This window comes from Syngnathoides biaculeatus, chromosome 9 (genome assembly GCF_019802595.1).
Source record: "Syngnathoides biaculeatus isolate LvHL_M chromosome 9, ASM1980259v1, whole genome shotgun sequence".
Lineage (NCBI taxonomy): Eukaryota > Metazoa > Chordata > Actinopteri > Syngnathiformes > Syngnathidae > Syngnathoides > Syngnathoides biaculeatus.
Genome location: NC_084648.1, coordinates 20,272,501 through 20,285,951, shown reverse-complemented (window position 1 = coordinate 20,285,951; position 13,451 = coordinate 20,272,501). Strand labels below are relative to the sequence as shown.

At 47.5% G+C, this 13,451-nt stretch overlaps 1 protein-coding gene across 2 annotated transcripts in view; it reads right to left on the bottom strand.

Moving 5' to 3' along the window:
- The window catches only part of adgrl3.1 (adhesion G protein-coupled receptor L3.1), a 139,618-nt gene that overhangs the window by 46,170 nt on the left and 79,997 nt on the right, over window positions 1-13,451 (bottom strand). The window contains exons 6-9 of one of the 2 annotated variants that reach the window (XM_061831133.1): window positions 10,891-11,274; window positions 10,452-10,555; window positions 7,425-7,610; window positions 4,611-4,649 (exon numbers count right to left, since the gene is read on the bottom strand). In XM_061831133.1, the coding sequence (XP_061687117.1) occupies window positions 4,611-4,649; window positions 7,425-7,610; window positions 10,452-10,555; window positions 10,891-11,274 (713 nt within the window). The remainder of the gene's footprint in view (window positions 1-4,610; window positions 4,650-7,424; window positions 7,611-10,451; window positions 10,556-10,890; window positions 11,275-13,451) is intronic. The other variant, XM_061831132.1, reaches the window with a different exon arrangement.

Below are 13,451 nucleotides of genomic sequence, written 5' to 3'. Positions count from 1 at the left end.
CATAGAAGTCATGGAGTTAATATTAGTGTGTGTGTGTGTGTGTGTTTTATGCCTTAAAGCAGCGTCGCCTTTGGTGACGTCTACGCAAGTGTGACGACCCGAGAACTCAAATGATGCCCCCCCCCCTTTTTTTTTTTTTCAGGGGTTACTCGCCCTGCAGAAACAGATGAGGGCGTTCATTTCTGCATGTGTGCGCGTGCATAACGGGGCCGTGCACGCACACACCAGTAAATGGGGCAGAAGTGAAATCCTTTGAAGCGTTGGGGTAATCCAGCGTAAACAAGAGCGGCAAGACAGACGAGCGGCGGGCCGTTCCACTTCTCGCAGCTACGCGGGGGCCCGCACGTGCACGCGCGTGGGCGCTGGTGCGTGACCGGCCGGCCCGGGTGCGTACGCGCACGCAGGGCGAGGCGCGCTTTTAAACTGACAGCATTCGGATGTAGAAGTTGAACCCAAAAAAAAAAAAAAAAAAAAAAAATCCTTTCTTTCTCGCTTGACTGCGCTTGCAGAAAGTGCATGTTTGTCTGTGTGTGTGTGTGAATGTTTTCATCCGAGGAGCAGGCTTTTCTGCCATTTGTTGTCGGACTTCTGTTCTGTCCTTCCTGACAGAACGCGTTTGGAGCTAAATCGGGCTTTACATTCACAGCGTGTCGCGTTCTGACCCGCCAGCCGTAAATAGAGGACGCATTAGACATTGTCATTGAGGACGGCTGTCTCCTCGCTGCATGGCTGCATCTCTTGTTTCTTTTTGGTCGTTTCTGTTTGTTTCTAAGGAATGACATCATGACAGATGAGTGGATTCTGGTTGGAATTGATCGTTGATTAATCGGGTATTGGTTGCAAGCAGCAGATGCCTCAAATATTTTACAATCTGAAAATGATTGGCAAAGTCAAAAGGAAAGGTGTCCCAACTCGGGGAGACCCATCCGTGGCTTCGTTTGTCACCGGCGGGTTAGACGGCCTGCTCACAGGGCTCGCTAAATGAGCTACAACAGGTATTATAATGATTAGATATTATTTCAGCATTCATCCATTCATCCAACCACCCATTTTCTTAGCGCTTAGTGCTGGAGCCCATCCCAGTTGTCAATGGGGAGGAGGCAGGGTACACCCTGAACAGGTCGCCAGCCAATCGCAGGGCACATCAAGACAAACAGCCGCACTCACAATCACACCTAGGGGCAATTTTGAGTATCCAATGAATTTTGCGTGTTTTCGGGATGTGGGAGGAAAGCGGAGTGGCCAGAGGAAACCCACGCTGGCACGGGGAGAGCATGCAAACTCCACACAGGCGGGTCTGGGATCGAACCCGGGACGCTCTTACCAGCTGACCCACCGTGCCGTGATCACATTTTCAATAGTTGTATTTCTGTGTCACTTTTCAATGTTAACAATTAAACCGGCTACAGTTCGCTGTCTAAAATTCACCGTCTGTGCCACCAGGCAGGGTTCCTTCAGGTCAGAAGCGAACACCCAGCCAATCGCAGTTACGCTTTCTTACTGGCTAAGAAAACGCAACGTAAAGTTACACTGAAATGCAACTATTGAAAATGTGATTACTTTACATTTCAAATTCAAATCCCCGCGTTACATATTTACTTCCAAGCTGGCCCCGCCTGCGTGTGCTTTGCGCGTTCTCGAACCCGGGTCCTCAGAACCGTGAGGCCAACGCTTTAACAACTGAACCAACCGTGGCGCCATCATTATTAATTATTAAGCCCCCGTTAAATGGTGGGTTCCATCAAGAACGGCATTTGATGTCAGAAAGAAATCAAGCCAGAGACTCGCTGCGGTGACCCCTGGTGGGAAAAGCTGGAGGTGGCACGCGCGTGATCGGGATTCAATTTGGCGTGCTTCATCCAACGTAGCGACTGCTACGTGTTAGTCTTGCACTTTGCCACGGAGTTGTGCGCGCTCACAAAATAAACAAATTCAGTGATTGCAAATTTGCCTCACGGGCCTTCGACGAAAAGCAGCCAAACGCCCGTTGTTTTGGGGTTTTATTTCTACCGGGCATCTTTTCCATCTCTCTCTCTCTCTCTCTCTCTCTGTCTCTCTTTCAGTGCACCTTGCAGCACAGGCTACCTCCCTCCCTCCCTCCCTCCCTCCCTCCATCAACCAGCCAGCAGCATCAAAGCCTCTTCAAATAACCAACTTCATCATGAATAAATTGCCAATTTAGTACACATGAAACGAGTCCCCAGTTCCCCAAACGAAAAGTGTGTGTGTGTGTGTGTGTGTGTGAGAGAGAGAGAGAGAACGGAGAGAGAACGGAGAGAAAGAGAGAGAGAGGGCGTAAGAGTGGGAGAAAGTGGGAAGAGAATTCAATTATTTTTCATCTCTATTAAGAACCCAAACCTCCTGCACGCTCTCCTCACTTGACAATTAGCGCTGCAGATAATTAACGAGGAGAGGGCAGCAACACACCACATCCCTAATCACGCACATTTCTATCTGGCAGAGTAGAGAACTGCTGCTATAATTTTGTTTTGCATTACAGAGGCTAATTATATAATCGATCACTCCCCCCCCCCCCCCCCCGCCCCCACCCCCAAACGTGTGATGTAATCTCCTGAACTGGTAAGAAGCTGTCTGGAGATGCCGGCGATGTAAAAGATCGAAGGCGGCCCCGTAAAATAACGTCAATAAATACATAAATAACGGCACACCGCTGTGATGTGAAGGTTGGGGGGGGGGGTAATATTTAGGCGTCGGCGACGTGTGTGTGTGTGTGTGTGTGTGTGTGTGTGCGCGCGCGCCGGCCCGGACGCACGCAGTCATAAGCCACGTTTTCTATGATGTGACATTGCTGACTGGTGCTGACGTGGATGGTTTTCGCAAAGGAGGGGAGGATGGGGGGAGAAAAGCCTGCATCAGGAGAAAAAGAGCAAGCCCATCAAGGGTGCGTGCGCGCCAGAGCAAAAATGAGACGCTGCGGGCCGTCTACGGCACGCAGATGAGGACGGCGCCGCGCTGCCTTGTCCTTGTCTTATTACCTCTTCCAAGGGAATCCAAATTCTTTACCGCTTGTTGGCTTCTTCACTTGGTTGCGAGGATTAAACAAAATATACGTGACTGATTTTCCTGCGACTGTATTTTATTGGAGCAATACGCCGTGCAGGTCGCGGTTACGGATCGCCGCACGGTATCGGCTGCGCTCGTATCGGCTGTCGGTGTGCCGCTTTAGGATCGTTCGACTTCAGTCAGTCGAGCCAAAAAGTCATCAAGAAACGCTCCGGTACACCAAAATACACTTCATCGAACGCCTCGCCCCGATCGTTTGCCAAACACAAAGCTAATGAGTTTGCTTTCATGGACTTCACGAGAATATTTACTCTCGAAATTCTGAGGCTTTAGACAATCTTAAGTTGAACAAGGTGTCTAAACCATGAATCTATTATTGAAATGCTTGATAATCGAGTAGTCGAATAATCGATTTCCCGACGTCACATGCAAATGTTTCAAAAAAAAAACCAAAACGTTAAAACTGCAGTATCCAGAGCTACTTCAGGGAAAAAAAAAAGGTACGCTCATGTGTGCTTGAATTTAGAGCAATAACAAATCTGCTTGACCAATGAGTGGCACAAATGATTTATTTATGTCACACAGTGCTTCGATTCTACCTGAAATTTGCCATTTCCCCAAAAAAAGCGAATGCGAACGCTCCAGTCGTCCATTTCAAAGAGACGGCTCTCTATTTTGTTTTATCTAATTCGCCTCGGAATTGCTCCGCGTTTTCAAAGCGAACGTAAATTACGGTATTACTAGGTTAATTCTGCACACCTTAGATGAAAAGTACAAGCTTTAACCTGCAACCAGAGAAAGGCAACCCTCGTTGTACTTAATCCCCCCCCCCCCCCAAAAAAAAAAAAAAAAAGATGCCCGAGTTTTGCATTTCACCTCCTCCCTCATATAAGGGAATAAGTACAAATATCACATTTTTATTCTCGGTTAAGATCTCCATTCGACCGAAAGGCCTTTTAGAGAAGAGCAGATAAAAATAAACATAAATAAATAAATAAATAAAAAAAAAAAAGAAAAACGTGACGCACTCACACAGCCACGAGAACGTCCCAGCCGACCGGACGCACGTTAGGTTTGCGATTCTGAAAAGCGCCGGACCGCGATCAAGACTCGGCGGGCAACGAGCCGTCCATCGCTGCGATGATGGAGACGGAGACGGCAAAATAGATGAGCCGATATTGATATTGATCACGGTCTCCCATCTCGATCACGGATTGCAAATCAAAGAAAGAAAACAAAATGCAAATGATAAGAAAAGAAGCAAAACTCTTTCGGCAGATGAAAACATTGTCAGCAAACGCCTGTGATTGACGCTGATCATTTACGAGAGTTACGACGGAGGGAAAAGTTCAATGACCCTCCGCAAAGGCTTTCAATTCAAATTTGAAAACCTCCACCGCTGAGCGCACCTCCAGAGCGGCGCGGCGCATCACAAATATGTGTGATATCGCACACAGGCTTGCTTGATAAAGTTCATGCTGAGCGTGAAAGTAAAAAAGAAAAAAAAAAACACACACACACACACACACACACAAAAAAGCGGGGGTGTGGCAAAGCAATCAACGGATGCCGGGAAGCGGAAATACCTGTGTGAAAAACCTGCAGGACCTCTCTCTCTTCTGAAGCTGTAAATTCAAACAATTCATCTGTTAGCGATGTAACACTTCTTCATCTCACACACATACACGCGTGTGCGCGGCCTCTGGAGAGCAAACACGCACACGCGTACATTAAGATCACACAAAGACTCTTCGGGGACTGCCAATACGTCCTCCGTCTTCTCACTCACCTTCATTTGCACCGCGCGGCTTGGCACCGAGCTCAACCCGCGCGTCACCCCGGACTGAAAGACATAGCGTCTCTTGCCAATGGACCTTTCCGACCTGTCAATCACTCGTTCAACAGCCAATCGGATAGCCCCAATGTCTGAACCCCTGGCTTGACACGCCCCTGCCGCCATGTTGTCCCACAAGCAATGCCGGTTGTCAGTAGCGTGCGCTTGGAAAAGTTCACGTTACGAAGGAAATGGTCCTCAGATGCGCTTGGGGAAGGTGCAATTCTGATGAAAGATACCCTGCGAGCTTGATTCATTTTCCAAAGCCTAAAACACAGTTGACGAAGTGTCTACGATGGATTAAGGCTCGCGGAAGAGCGCGCGTACAATTAACTGTGGGCAATATCAACAAGAAAGTGAGGGAGAAGTATCTTCTCTGAGTTTGATTTCATTATTATCAGTGCTCTATACATTGCAGGAGAACAACTTTCAGACTTTGTTCGTGTATCGCTGACCTGCTGAATGAAGTGTGTCATGTTTCATGCCGACGAGTCGGGTTTGTGATACGTGAATGTGCCACGTCGTGCAATAGAAATGTCTATCTTCCCATTTGTAACACATCGGACTTTGAAGACAGGGCACAGGGTTCCATGACGAGTCAAGCCAAATGAATACACCCACTCACTTATCGAGACTACAATGATATTACTGTGATCTTTCCAAGTAAAAAGTACTCACTCTGCTTTACATGCGCAGTACCATTCCACTATTTTATCCTGTCGGATTTCAATATGAAGTTTGAGAGGCGTCAACATTTTTTTTTTGGCATCGATCGCCAACGTTTCGCTGTGACTCTGACATTACGTCCCGCTCTGTCCAAAATCATAATTCTGTGTACGTATCCTCACGTGAAATAGTTGAGACCTCTCTGTAGAACACTCTTGGACAAGTCCGACGCATTTGGCAATATTATCTGGAATACGCGATAGAGAATCTACTTCAAAGCTGTTCTGTTCAGTCGCCGTTTTGGAAGCTTGTGGGACACGGCTAAGGGGGCGGAGCTTAAGATCACCATCGGAAAAGTCCATTAAGGCTGCGCGTGTTATATTTTAGTTCACTACTAACTTTTAACAGCAAAGCAGTTTGTATGGACGCAAATTGACGGATTTACAGCCACATTTTTGTATTGTACGTGTGATTTTTTTTTTTTTTTTTTAGGAGTTGGAGCAAACTGACTAGTACAACTTACTGCAGTATTTGTCAGGTATTCATGTCAGATAAAAGAATTGACGGTTGACTTTCCTCTTTTGGGCTTCCCGACGAGAAATTCTCACTCGGTCGGAACCTTTTTCCCCCCTAAACTGACGATCTGTTTTAGCGGCACTGACACGGAACAGCAGGACAAAGTCTCGTCGCCAACAATCTGCTTTGTGGGAGCTCGTACGAGGGCCAGAACTGAGGCGGGTCGGCGCGCTCCTCCGGCACCGTCGCGTTCATACAGAACGCATAAGACGTCAAGCAGCATCCTGTGAGTAAAACGGACTTTTTCATTGCCCGGCGCGATATGCCTTCGATTTTCTCATGAAAACAGATTCTTCCATTTTCCGTCTCTACTGTTGAGGCTGTTATGGATTTTATTCGAGTCCACTCAAACATGAATGGTCATCTTTTCAAAATTGCGCTGATGTAATTAGGTATTTGGGTCATTAATGAGATCAGGAGCGCCACTTCTCCTCTCTCAGTCCGCATTACAACTCTCGAAAAATGAACCCGGAGCTCGCCGTCCGCTACGGCGCAAGCGAACGCTCTCCGACGTGCTCGTTTCAAAATCGAAGCGCGCCGGTCGTCGCGAGACAGAAAATTGCGAGAACAGGTGACTCATAAAGTTGGAGGGGGGAGAAAAAGTGAGTGAATAAGAGTTGGCAGCAGCTGTCAGTCTCGCTCCCAAAGTCGGCCTATCACTGTTGACCTCGGCAAAGACAATCAAGGAACGGTCTCCCATTAAATGAGTCAGCCAGTCAATTAGGCAGCCAAGGCGGCCAGTCAGCGAGTCCCCGATGACTTGGCTCACTTTAATGAAGGCCTACATGAACAAACTACGCAACTAAATTCTTCCTTGTTCACTGCCCATAAAACAGATCCCCTGCATACTCACCACTGACGTTCCATTTATGGAAGCTGACTTTTTGGTTTTGTCCAGTAAATTGTACAGCGGCCCCCCCCCCCAAGACTAGGAAGCCTTCTTTCGTTACACCTGGAACATGAAATGAGATTCCCCAACTAACATAGGAGCTGCGCACTCAAATAAATGTACAGTCGTCGAGTTCTGCAAACCACAGCCGCTGCAACGGGGCAGAAACTTCTCACATTTTTGCTAACCACAGCTCGGACTAGTACAAGTACCGTATCACGAGGTGTGAATGTAAGCGTGGATTTTAAAAAGAATTTGGTCCTGGTTCGGGTTGAGAAAAGCCCTTTGGACTCGTTTCAATGATACATAATTGGGAAAGTTGGCATTTAAAAACCCAATGTAAACATTTACATCGCTTTTCTTCAGAACGTGTATTGCATATTTCCTCCTCTGGTGATTTTTCCCGACAACGTTAGCATAGACCGCACGCAGTACCTTGGTCAGACTGCGGGCGGCGCTGTCCTTGCCCCCGGGGGTGAGGTTCCTGAGCTGCACGTCAAGCAGCTCCACCAGCTGCGCCATGGCCCGCACCGTGGAGGGCACGTCGCCGGGACGCAGGAGCCCTTTGGTCTGCTCCGCCAGCTCCCGGGCCACGATGGCCGCCGTCTCGCCCGACCGCAGCTGGGTACAAACAGAGCGGCGCAAGCGGTGGGGGGTTAAAGGCGGGGGATAGGGAGCGATGGACGGAGTTGGAGTTGGCGACGTATCGGGAGAAAACGTCGAGTGCAAAAATGAGGACGGACGGGGACGTCTCGGAGATTGGAAAAAGCCAAACGGGGTGTTAGCACAAAAGCTGTCGTGAAATATTTACAATTATTCATAGCATCCGCTGTACTCCGTGCTTGCGCTTGGGCAACGTCACGATAAACGCGTCACGTGCAGCCCGACGTCTACGGTCAAGCACAATCCCATTAGCTTGGATTTGGGGAAAAAAAAATGAAGTCAGGGGAAAGTCTCACCGGCACTTTTTACTTCACAATTTCCCATCCTGACGAAAAATACGGTTAGCCGTAGAACAGTAAAAAAAGAATGACGCGGTTTTAAATAGATTGTAGATGTCCCTCAAACGTCTCAATTAATATTGTTTACGGTCCTCTGTAAAAAAAAAAAAATGAGCTGTTAACAGTAGCTGGTAAAAAGCAACTCGGGATGGATTGCATCATACTGACATCATAAATACCAGTGCCGCGTTTTTGTCCAACTTCAAACGTAATATTTTGCATTTGAATTCTCAGTCGATTTGGGACGGAGGCTTGTTGAGTTGGCAGTTCGGAGGTTTCCCTTCTGCTGTACCCCAGAAATCACATCGATGCAATCGAGCTCGTGCACGTGACACGTCAGCATTTTCACGGCGCCATATTGCAGGTCAAACAGAGCTGCTCGACATTGAACCGGAGGAGAATATAGACAATACCGGAGACCCGTTGCGCTGTTGGTTGTCACGACAGACGAGACAGATATTCAAAGAGATATATGGAATGCCAGATGAAAAGACCAGAAAATATTGATGGGATTTCGGCAATTAAACGTGATGGATGGCGCCCAACCAAATACGGACACGCCTGTGTAGCGATCCCTTCATTTCACGTAGGAATTATTCTTCTCAAGCTCAGATGACCAAAATGTATTTATAATGCCACGTTGGCTCACTTGAGAACAATGCGTGTTCAAAAAAAAATTTGTTGCAGAGGTTTACGGAGGTTAAGTGTGGCCGCAATCGCTTCCGTGTACATTCCGGGGAGACGACTCCATCCTCTTTTTTTTTTCCGATCATAGTTAATGAAAGCGAGTTTGTGTAAAACCAGGGTACGCACACGTCTGTGTAGCGATTGCTTCATTTCACGTAGGAATTATTCTTCTCAATCTGAAATTACCAAGAAATATTTAAAATGCCAAATTGGCTCATTTGAGAACAATGCGTATTTAAAAAAAAAAAGTTTGTCGCAGAGGTTTACGGAGGTTAAGTGTGGCCGCAATCGCTTCCGTGTACGTTTTTTTTTGTTTTGTTTTTTGCAATCATAGTTAATGAATGCGAGTCAGTGTAAAACCAGGGGTCATTTATTTAAATATTGGCATTTGAATTGAATACTAGCTCAAAAGATCGATGGATTCCAGCAAGGGTTAACGTGTCGCCGAACACGCTTCCGCGCTCACGAGCCGTCAAAACCGTCACTATGTGGGATTTATTCCAGATTGAGAACAGATCCAGTCATGAAGTATTCGTATGCATCCAGAATTTTCTCCGCTTTTCAGGTAGGAATTATTCTTCTCAATCTCAAATTACCAAAAAGTATTTATAATGCCAAGTTGGTTTATTTGAGAACAATGCGTGTTAAAGAAAAACGAAAATAAACTGTCTGTTACAGAGGTTCACAGGTTAAGTGTGGCCGCAATCGCTTCCGTGTACGTTCCGTGGAGATGACACCGTCCTCTGTCTTTTTTTTTTCCACCCCAATCATAGTTAATGAATGAGAGTTTGTGTAAAACCAGGGGTCATTTGTTCCAAAATTGGTATTTGCATTGAATACTAGCTCAAAAGATGGATGGATTCTGGCAAAGGTTAATGTGTCGCCGAACACGCTTCCGCGTTCACGAGCCGTCAACCCGTCATTTATTCCTCGTATGCAACCAGACTTTTCTCCATTTTCAAACTATTTTGTGTAAATCTTGACGACTTACTCACCAGATCCATGTGTAGATCCAGTTGTCCCAGACAAGCAGACGTGAATTAGCAGTCCAATTTCTTATTGGCGAAAACATCGATTTCCGCATTAAATTTGGGTCCTTTATGCCGAATTTATCTCATTTTTCCACGTACCGTCGTTTATTTTCACCTTCTGAATGTCTGACGGTATCGGACAAGACTCTGGACGTCGCGCTCCAAGACATATTTCCGTGTCGTCTCCACCCGACTTAGTATTGAGCAATGCTTAGCTTGGTTGGCAATACAGCGATGTAAACAAAAGTCACGAAGTAGGTGCACGAGCTCTATACCAACGCAGAGACTAGCAGCAAACGCCACCTACTGGCTGTCAACACTCAGCGCATGAAAGATGAGTATTGCGCTTGGCTGCCTTCCAGCTGCATTTTTTTTTTTTTTTTAAATGTGACGCTTACATCTTACTGAAAAAGTCAAAGATTGTAGAAGCAGCGTTTGGCCAGGGCAAAATAATTGCTTACCGGTACAAACAACGTCGCATTTTTTTGTCTCACGCAAAAATCGCTATCTCGGAGAAGAAAACAAACATGGCGTCCTTTGTTCAAAACCTGTAGATATCTGTCCTGCCAACATCCATGTACACTGGTCTGTTCCAAGCACGAGTTGATAGGTTGACAAATGGAGACGGATACGAGCGGGATAAATCACTCCCCGCGGTCGTCGCATCTCCACGCGTGAGAAACGACGGCGTGGGGAAAAACGATCGTGCTCGGCAGGGCGCTGCCAGCAACGCGCGCACTTACTTTCTGCATGATGTGGTTGACCCAAGGTGACGTGCAGTTGCTGAGGTCAGGACCTTGCGGGTCCCAGTAGCCCAAACGGGCCACGCACACGTACGTGGCCACGCCTGCAAGAGCAACAGAGGTAATCAGGTCGACGGCGCCGACATTCACCGAAAGACTCGGACAACCCCGCGTGGCGCCCGCGGGGAGGTCGTTGTCATGTCGGCAAAGGAACGTGAACGATGCATCCCGCGGAGCCGCAGTCGGAAACACTGGCTCTTGACTTTTGGGATTTGTGTATCGACTCTTACAACTGTCGGCCTCGGCCTCCGCGAGGAGTTACGCTCTTGCGGTTTGATCGTTTCCATTTGAACATTTGAACTTTCTCCCAAAAGGCCACAAAAAGGCGCTTTGAACGGAAAGATTTCACAGGGTGACATCATCCGGCGATGTTCCTCACCGAGCGTCCCGACCGGGCACGGCTGCTTGGCCAGTTGGCCTTGCTGGGTGCGGGGCCACGAAATGTCAGCCGTCACCCTCGGGCTGCAAAAGTCCTGGGGGGGAAAAGCCGGGGGCTGCGGCGGGCGGGCCGCCGGAGGGTAGCGCTCCCCGGGTTTGCGCTCCGTGTCCGGGATCCGGTTGGCGTCGGGCGGCGAACCGCCGGCGGGGTTCACGGCGGGCTGGTGAACCGTGGTGGTGGTCCGGTAGCGCTGACCCGGGGAGGTCGTGAGGAGGGGGCGGGGGGTGGTGTAGAAGGGCGGAGAGCGAGTGGTGGTGGAACGACCGGTTGACGATGACGAGCCGCCGCCTCCTCTGTTCGGCGGGATCACCGGCGGGCGGAAGTCTGCCAAGGAAACACAAAGGCCAAGGTTGAGTCCAAACGACCCGGACCCCAGGGCACGCGTTCCATCAGGTTGTCAAATTGTACAATTACTGGGATCGCAAAAATAATGAGGAACCAAAATATGAATCGTTTGCATTATGGATTACATTTCCTCCGTACGTCAACAACTACCGTAATTCCCGGCCAACAGAGCGCACCTGATTATAAGCCTCACGTGGTACATTTGGAAAGGAAATACCATTTGGTACAGACATAAGCTGCCGCCGTGTAAAAGCCGCAAGCGCCCATATTGAAACACGACATTTACAAAGAGAGAGAGTTTAGCCCTAGTGCCACAGGGCTAATGCCAAAGCTAGCATCACGCTAATGGTAGTACTGCGCTAAAAGAGCCGGTTGAAAAAAAAAAAAAACATACCGGTAAAAATCACTGATACACTGCAGTAAGATGCTGGCGCAACCCTAACAGGGCCGGGCCGGTAAAACTCACTTCCTCGGCACTCTTACCTTTTCCGCTCGAGTGCCCCCGTTAGAAAAAGTGCACAATTTAGCCGCATCACCGCAGGGTTGAAAGCGTGTGGAAAAAAATCACGGCTTATAGGCCGGAAATTACGGTATATTATAATATAGCACCGACTAAATCTGATTCTACTGTTCTGTGGTGTTTTTCCGACAAACTTCACTGATGCTATCATATTATAGTACACTAGACTACTACGCTACATTATTCTCTGTTACCGTTTTAATTTACTTTAATTTTTTCTCCGTGTAGCAAATAGAAAAATAAATCCCCAAGTACCATCATAAGGGCCAACATAAAAATACAATGAGGTAGTAGATTTTAATGTTCATCCAAAAAAATGAGAGATTTTATGATATTTTCCATCCACTTTTACATTATGCAATTTGAACATTAATGCTGCACACGAATGTAGGGAAAAAAAAAAAAATTGCGCTAGGGTTAAATAAAAAACGTACTTATGTTTTAACAATCAATAGTTAAACATCAAAAGCAAATGTATTCCACTTTAAATGAAAAAAAAATGAAAACGTTATGCACAAGGTAGTTAAAAGGAAAATATTTCAACGGGCTGTATGCCTTCTATTATGTTTGAAACATTTCATCTGTCGTTCATTGCGTTATTTTTTCAACCACAAGGGTTCCACCGATTGTACGCGCAGGAGTAAGATGCATTGTAATATTTATCATAAATTCTTGCAATCTACATTATTATACTATAAATGCTACGCTGTAATGCTGCGTCACGCATGATTTATGATCATGTGACATCACCGGAAGGCGTCATTGTCCCCTTAATGCCTGTGGGACATTTTTAGCGTCAATATTTCATCGTAAAATAATCTTAATTCTTCACGCTGAGGTCAGAAACAAAGGAGGGACGGATGAGATGACAGCGGTGAAAAGAACGACGACGCGCGGCGTCTCCAAAAGTGCGCGCGCGACGGCGGCTCGTCTCATCCTATCTCTGAACTTGCCGCTGCAGCGTTGTGCGTGGCGCAAATCAATATTGCATTACGGAGTGTGCGATCAAGGGAAATATTTACACTTTGCCTTCAGAGAGGCCGAGGCAGAGCACCACCTCACAGATTTCATTAAAAACGCTTTCAAACTCAACTTTTAGCCACAACTTGAGAGTGCGGCTATTATTGGATATATTTTTGAAGGGTATTCCATGAATTGATCTACTAAGTATTTGTTAATTGTCGGGTTGGTTAAGGTGTGTTAATTGTGTGCCGTTAACTGTTGAGTAATTGTATCCTGAAAATTGGGTGCAGTGTTCGGTTGCAACCAGCAGAGGCGCTATTACTCCAAACTCAACGAGTGTGCTGTCGAAAGACGCCGGCTAACGCAAGCTACTGCTGTTTTATCCCTCCATCCATTTCTTCACCGCTTATCCTCACGAGGGTCACGGGGAATGCTGGAACCTATCTCAGCTGTCAAGGGGCAGGAGGCGGGGCACACCCTGAACCGGTCGCCAGCCAACCGCAGGGCGCAGGGAGACAAACAGCCGCACTCACAATCACGCGATGTGGGAGGAAACCGGAGCGCCCGGAGAAAACCCACGCAGGCACGGGGAGAACGTGCAAACTCCGGATTGAACCCGGGGACGTCAGAAGTGGGAGGCCAATGCTTTACCAGCTGAGGCACCGTGCCGCCA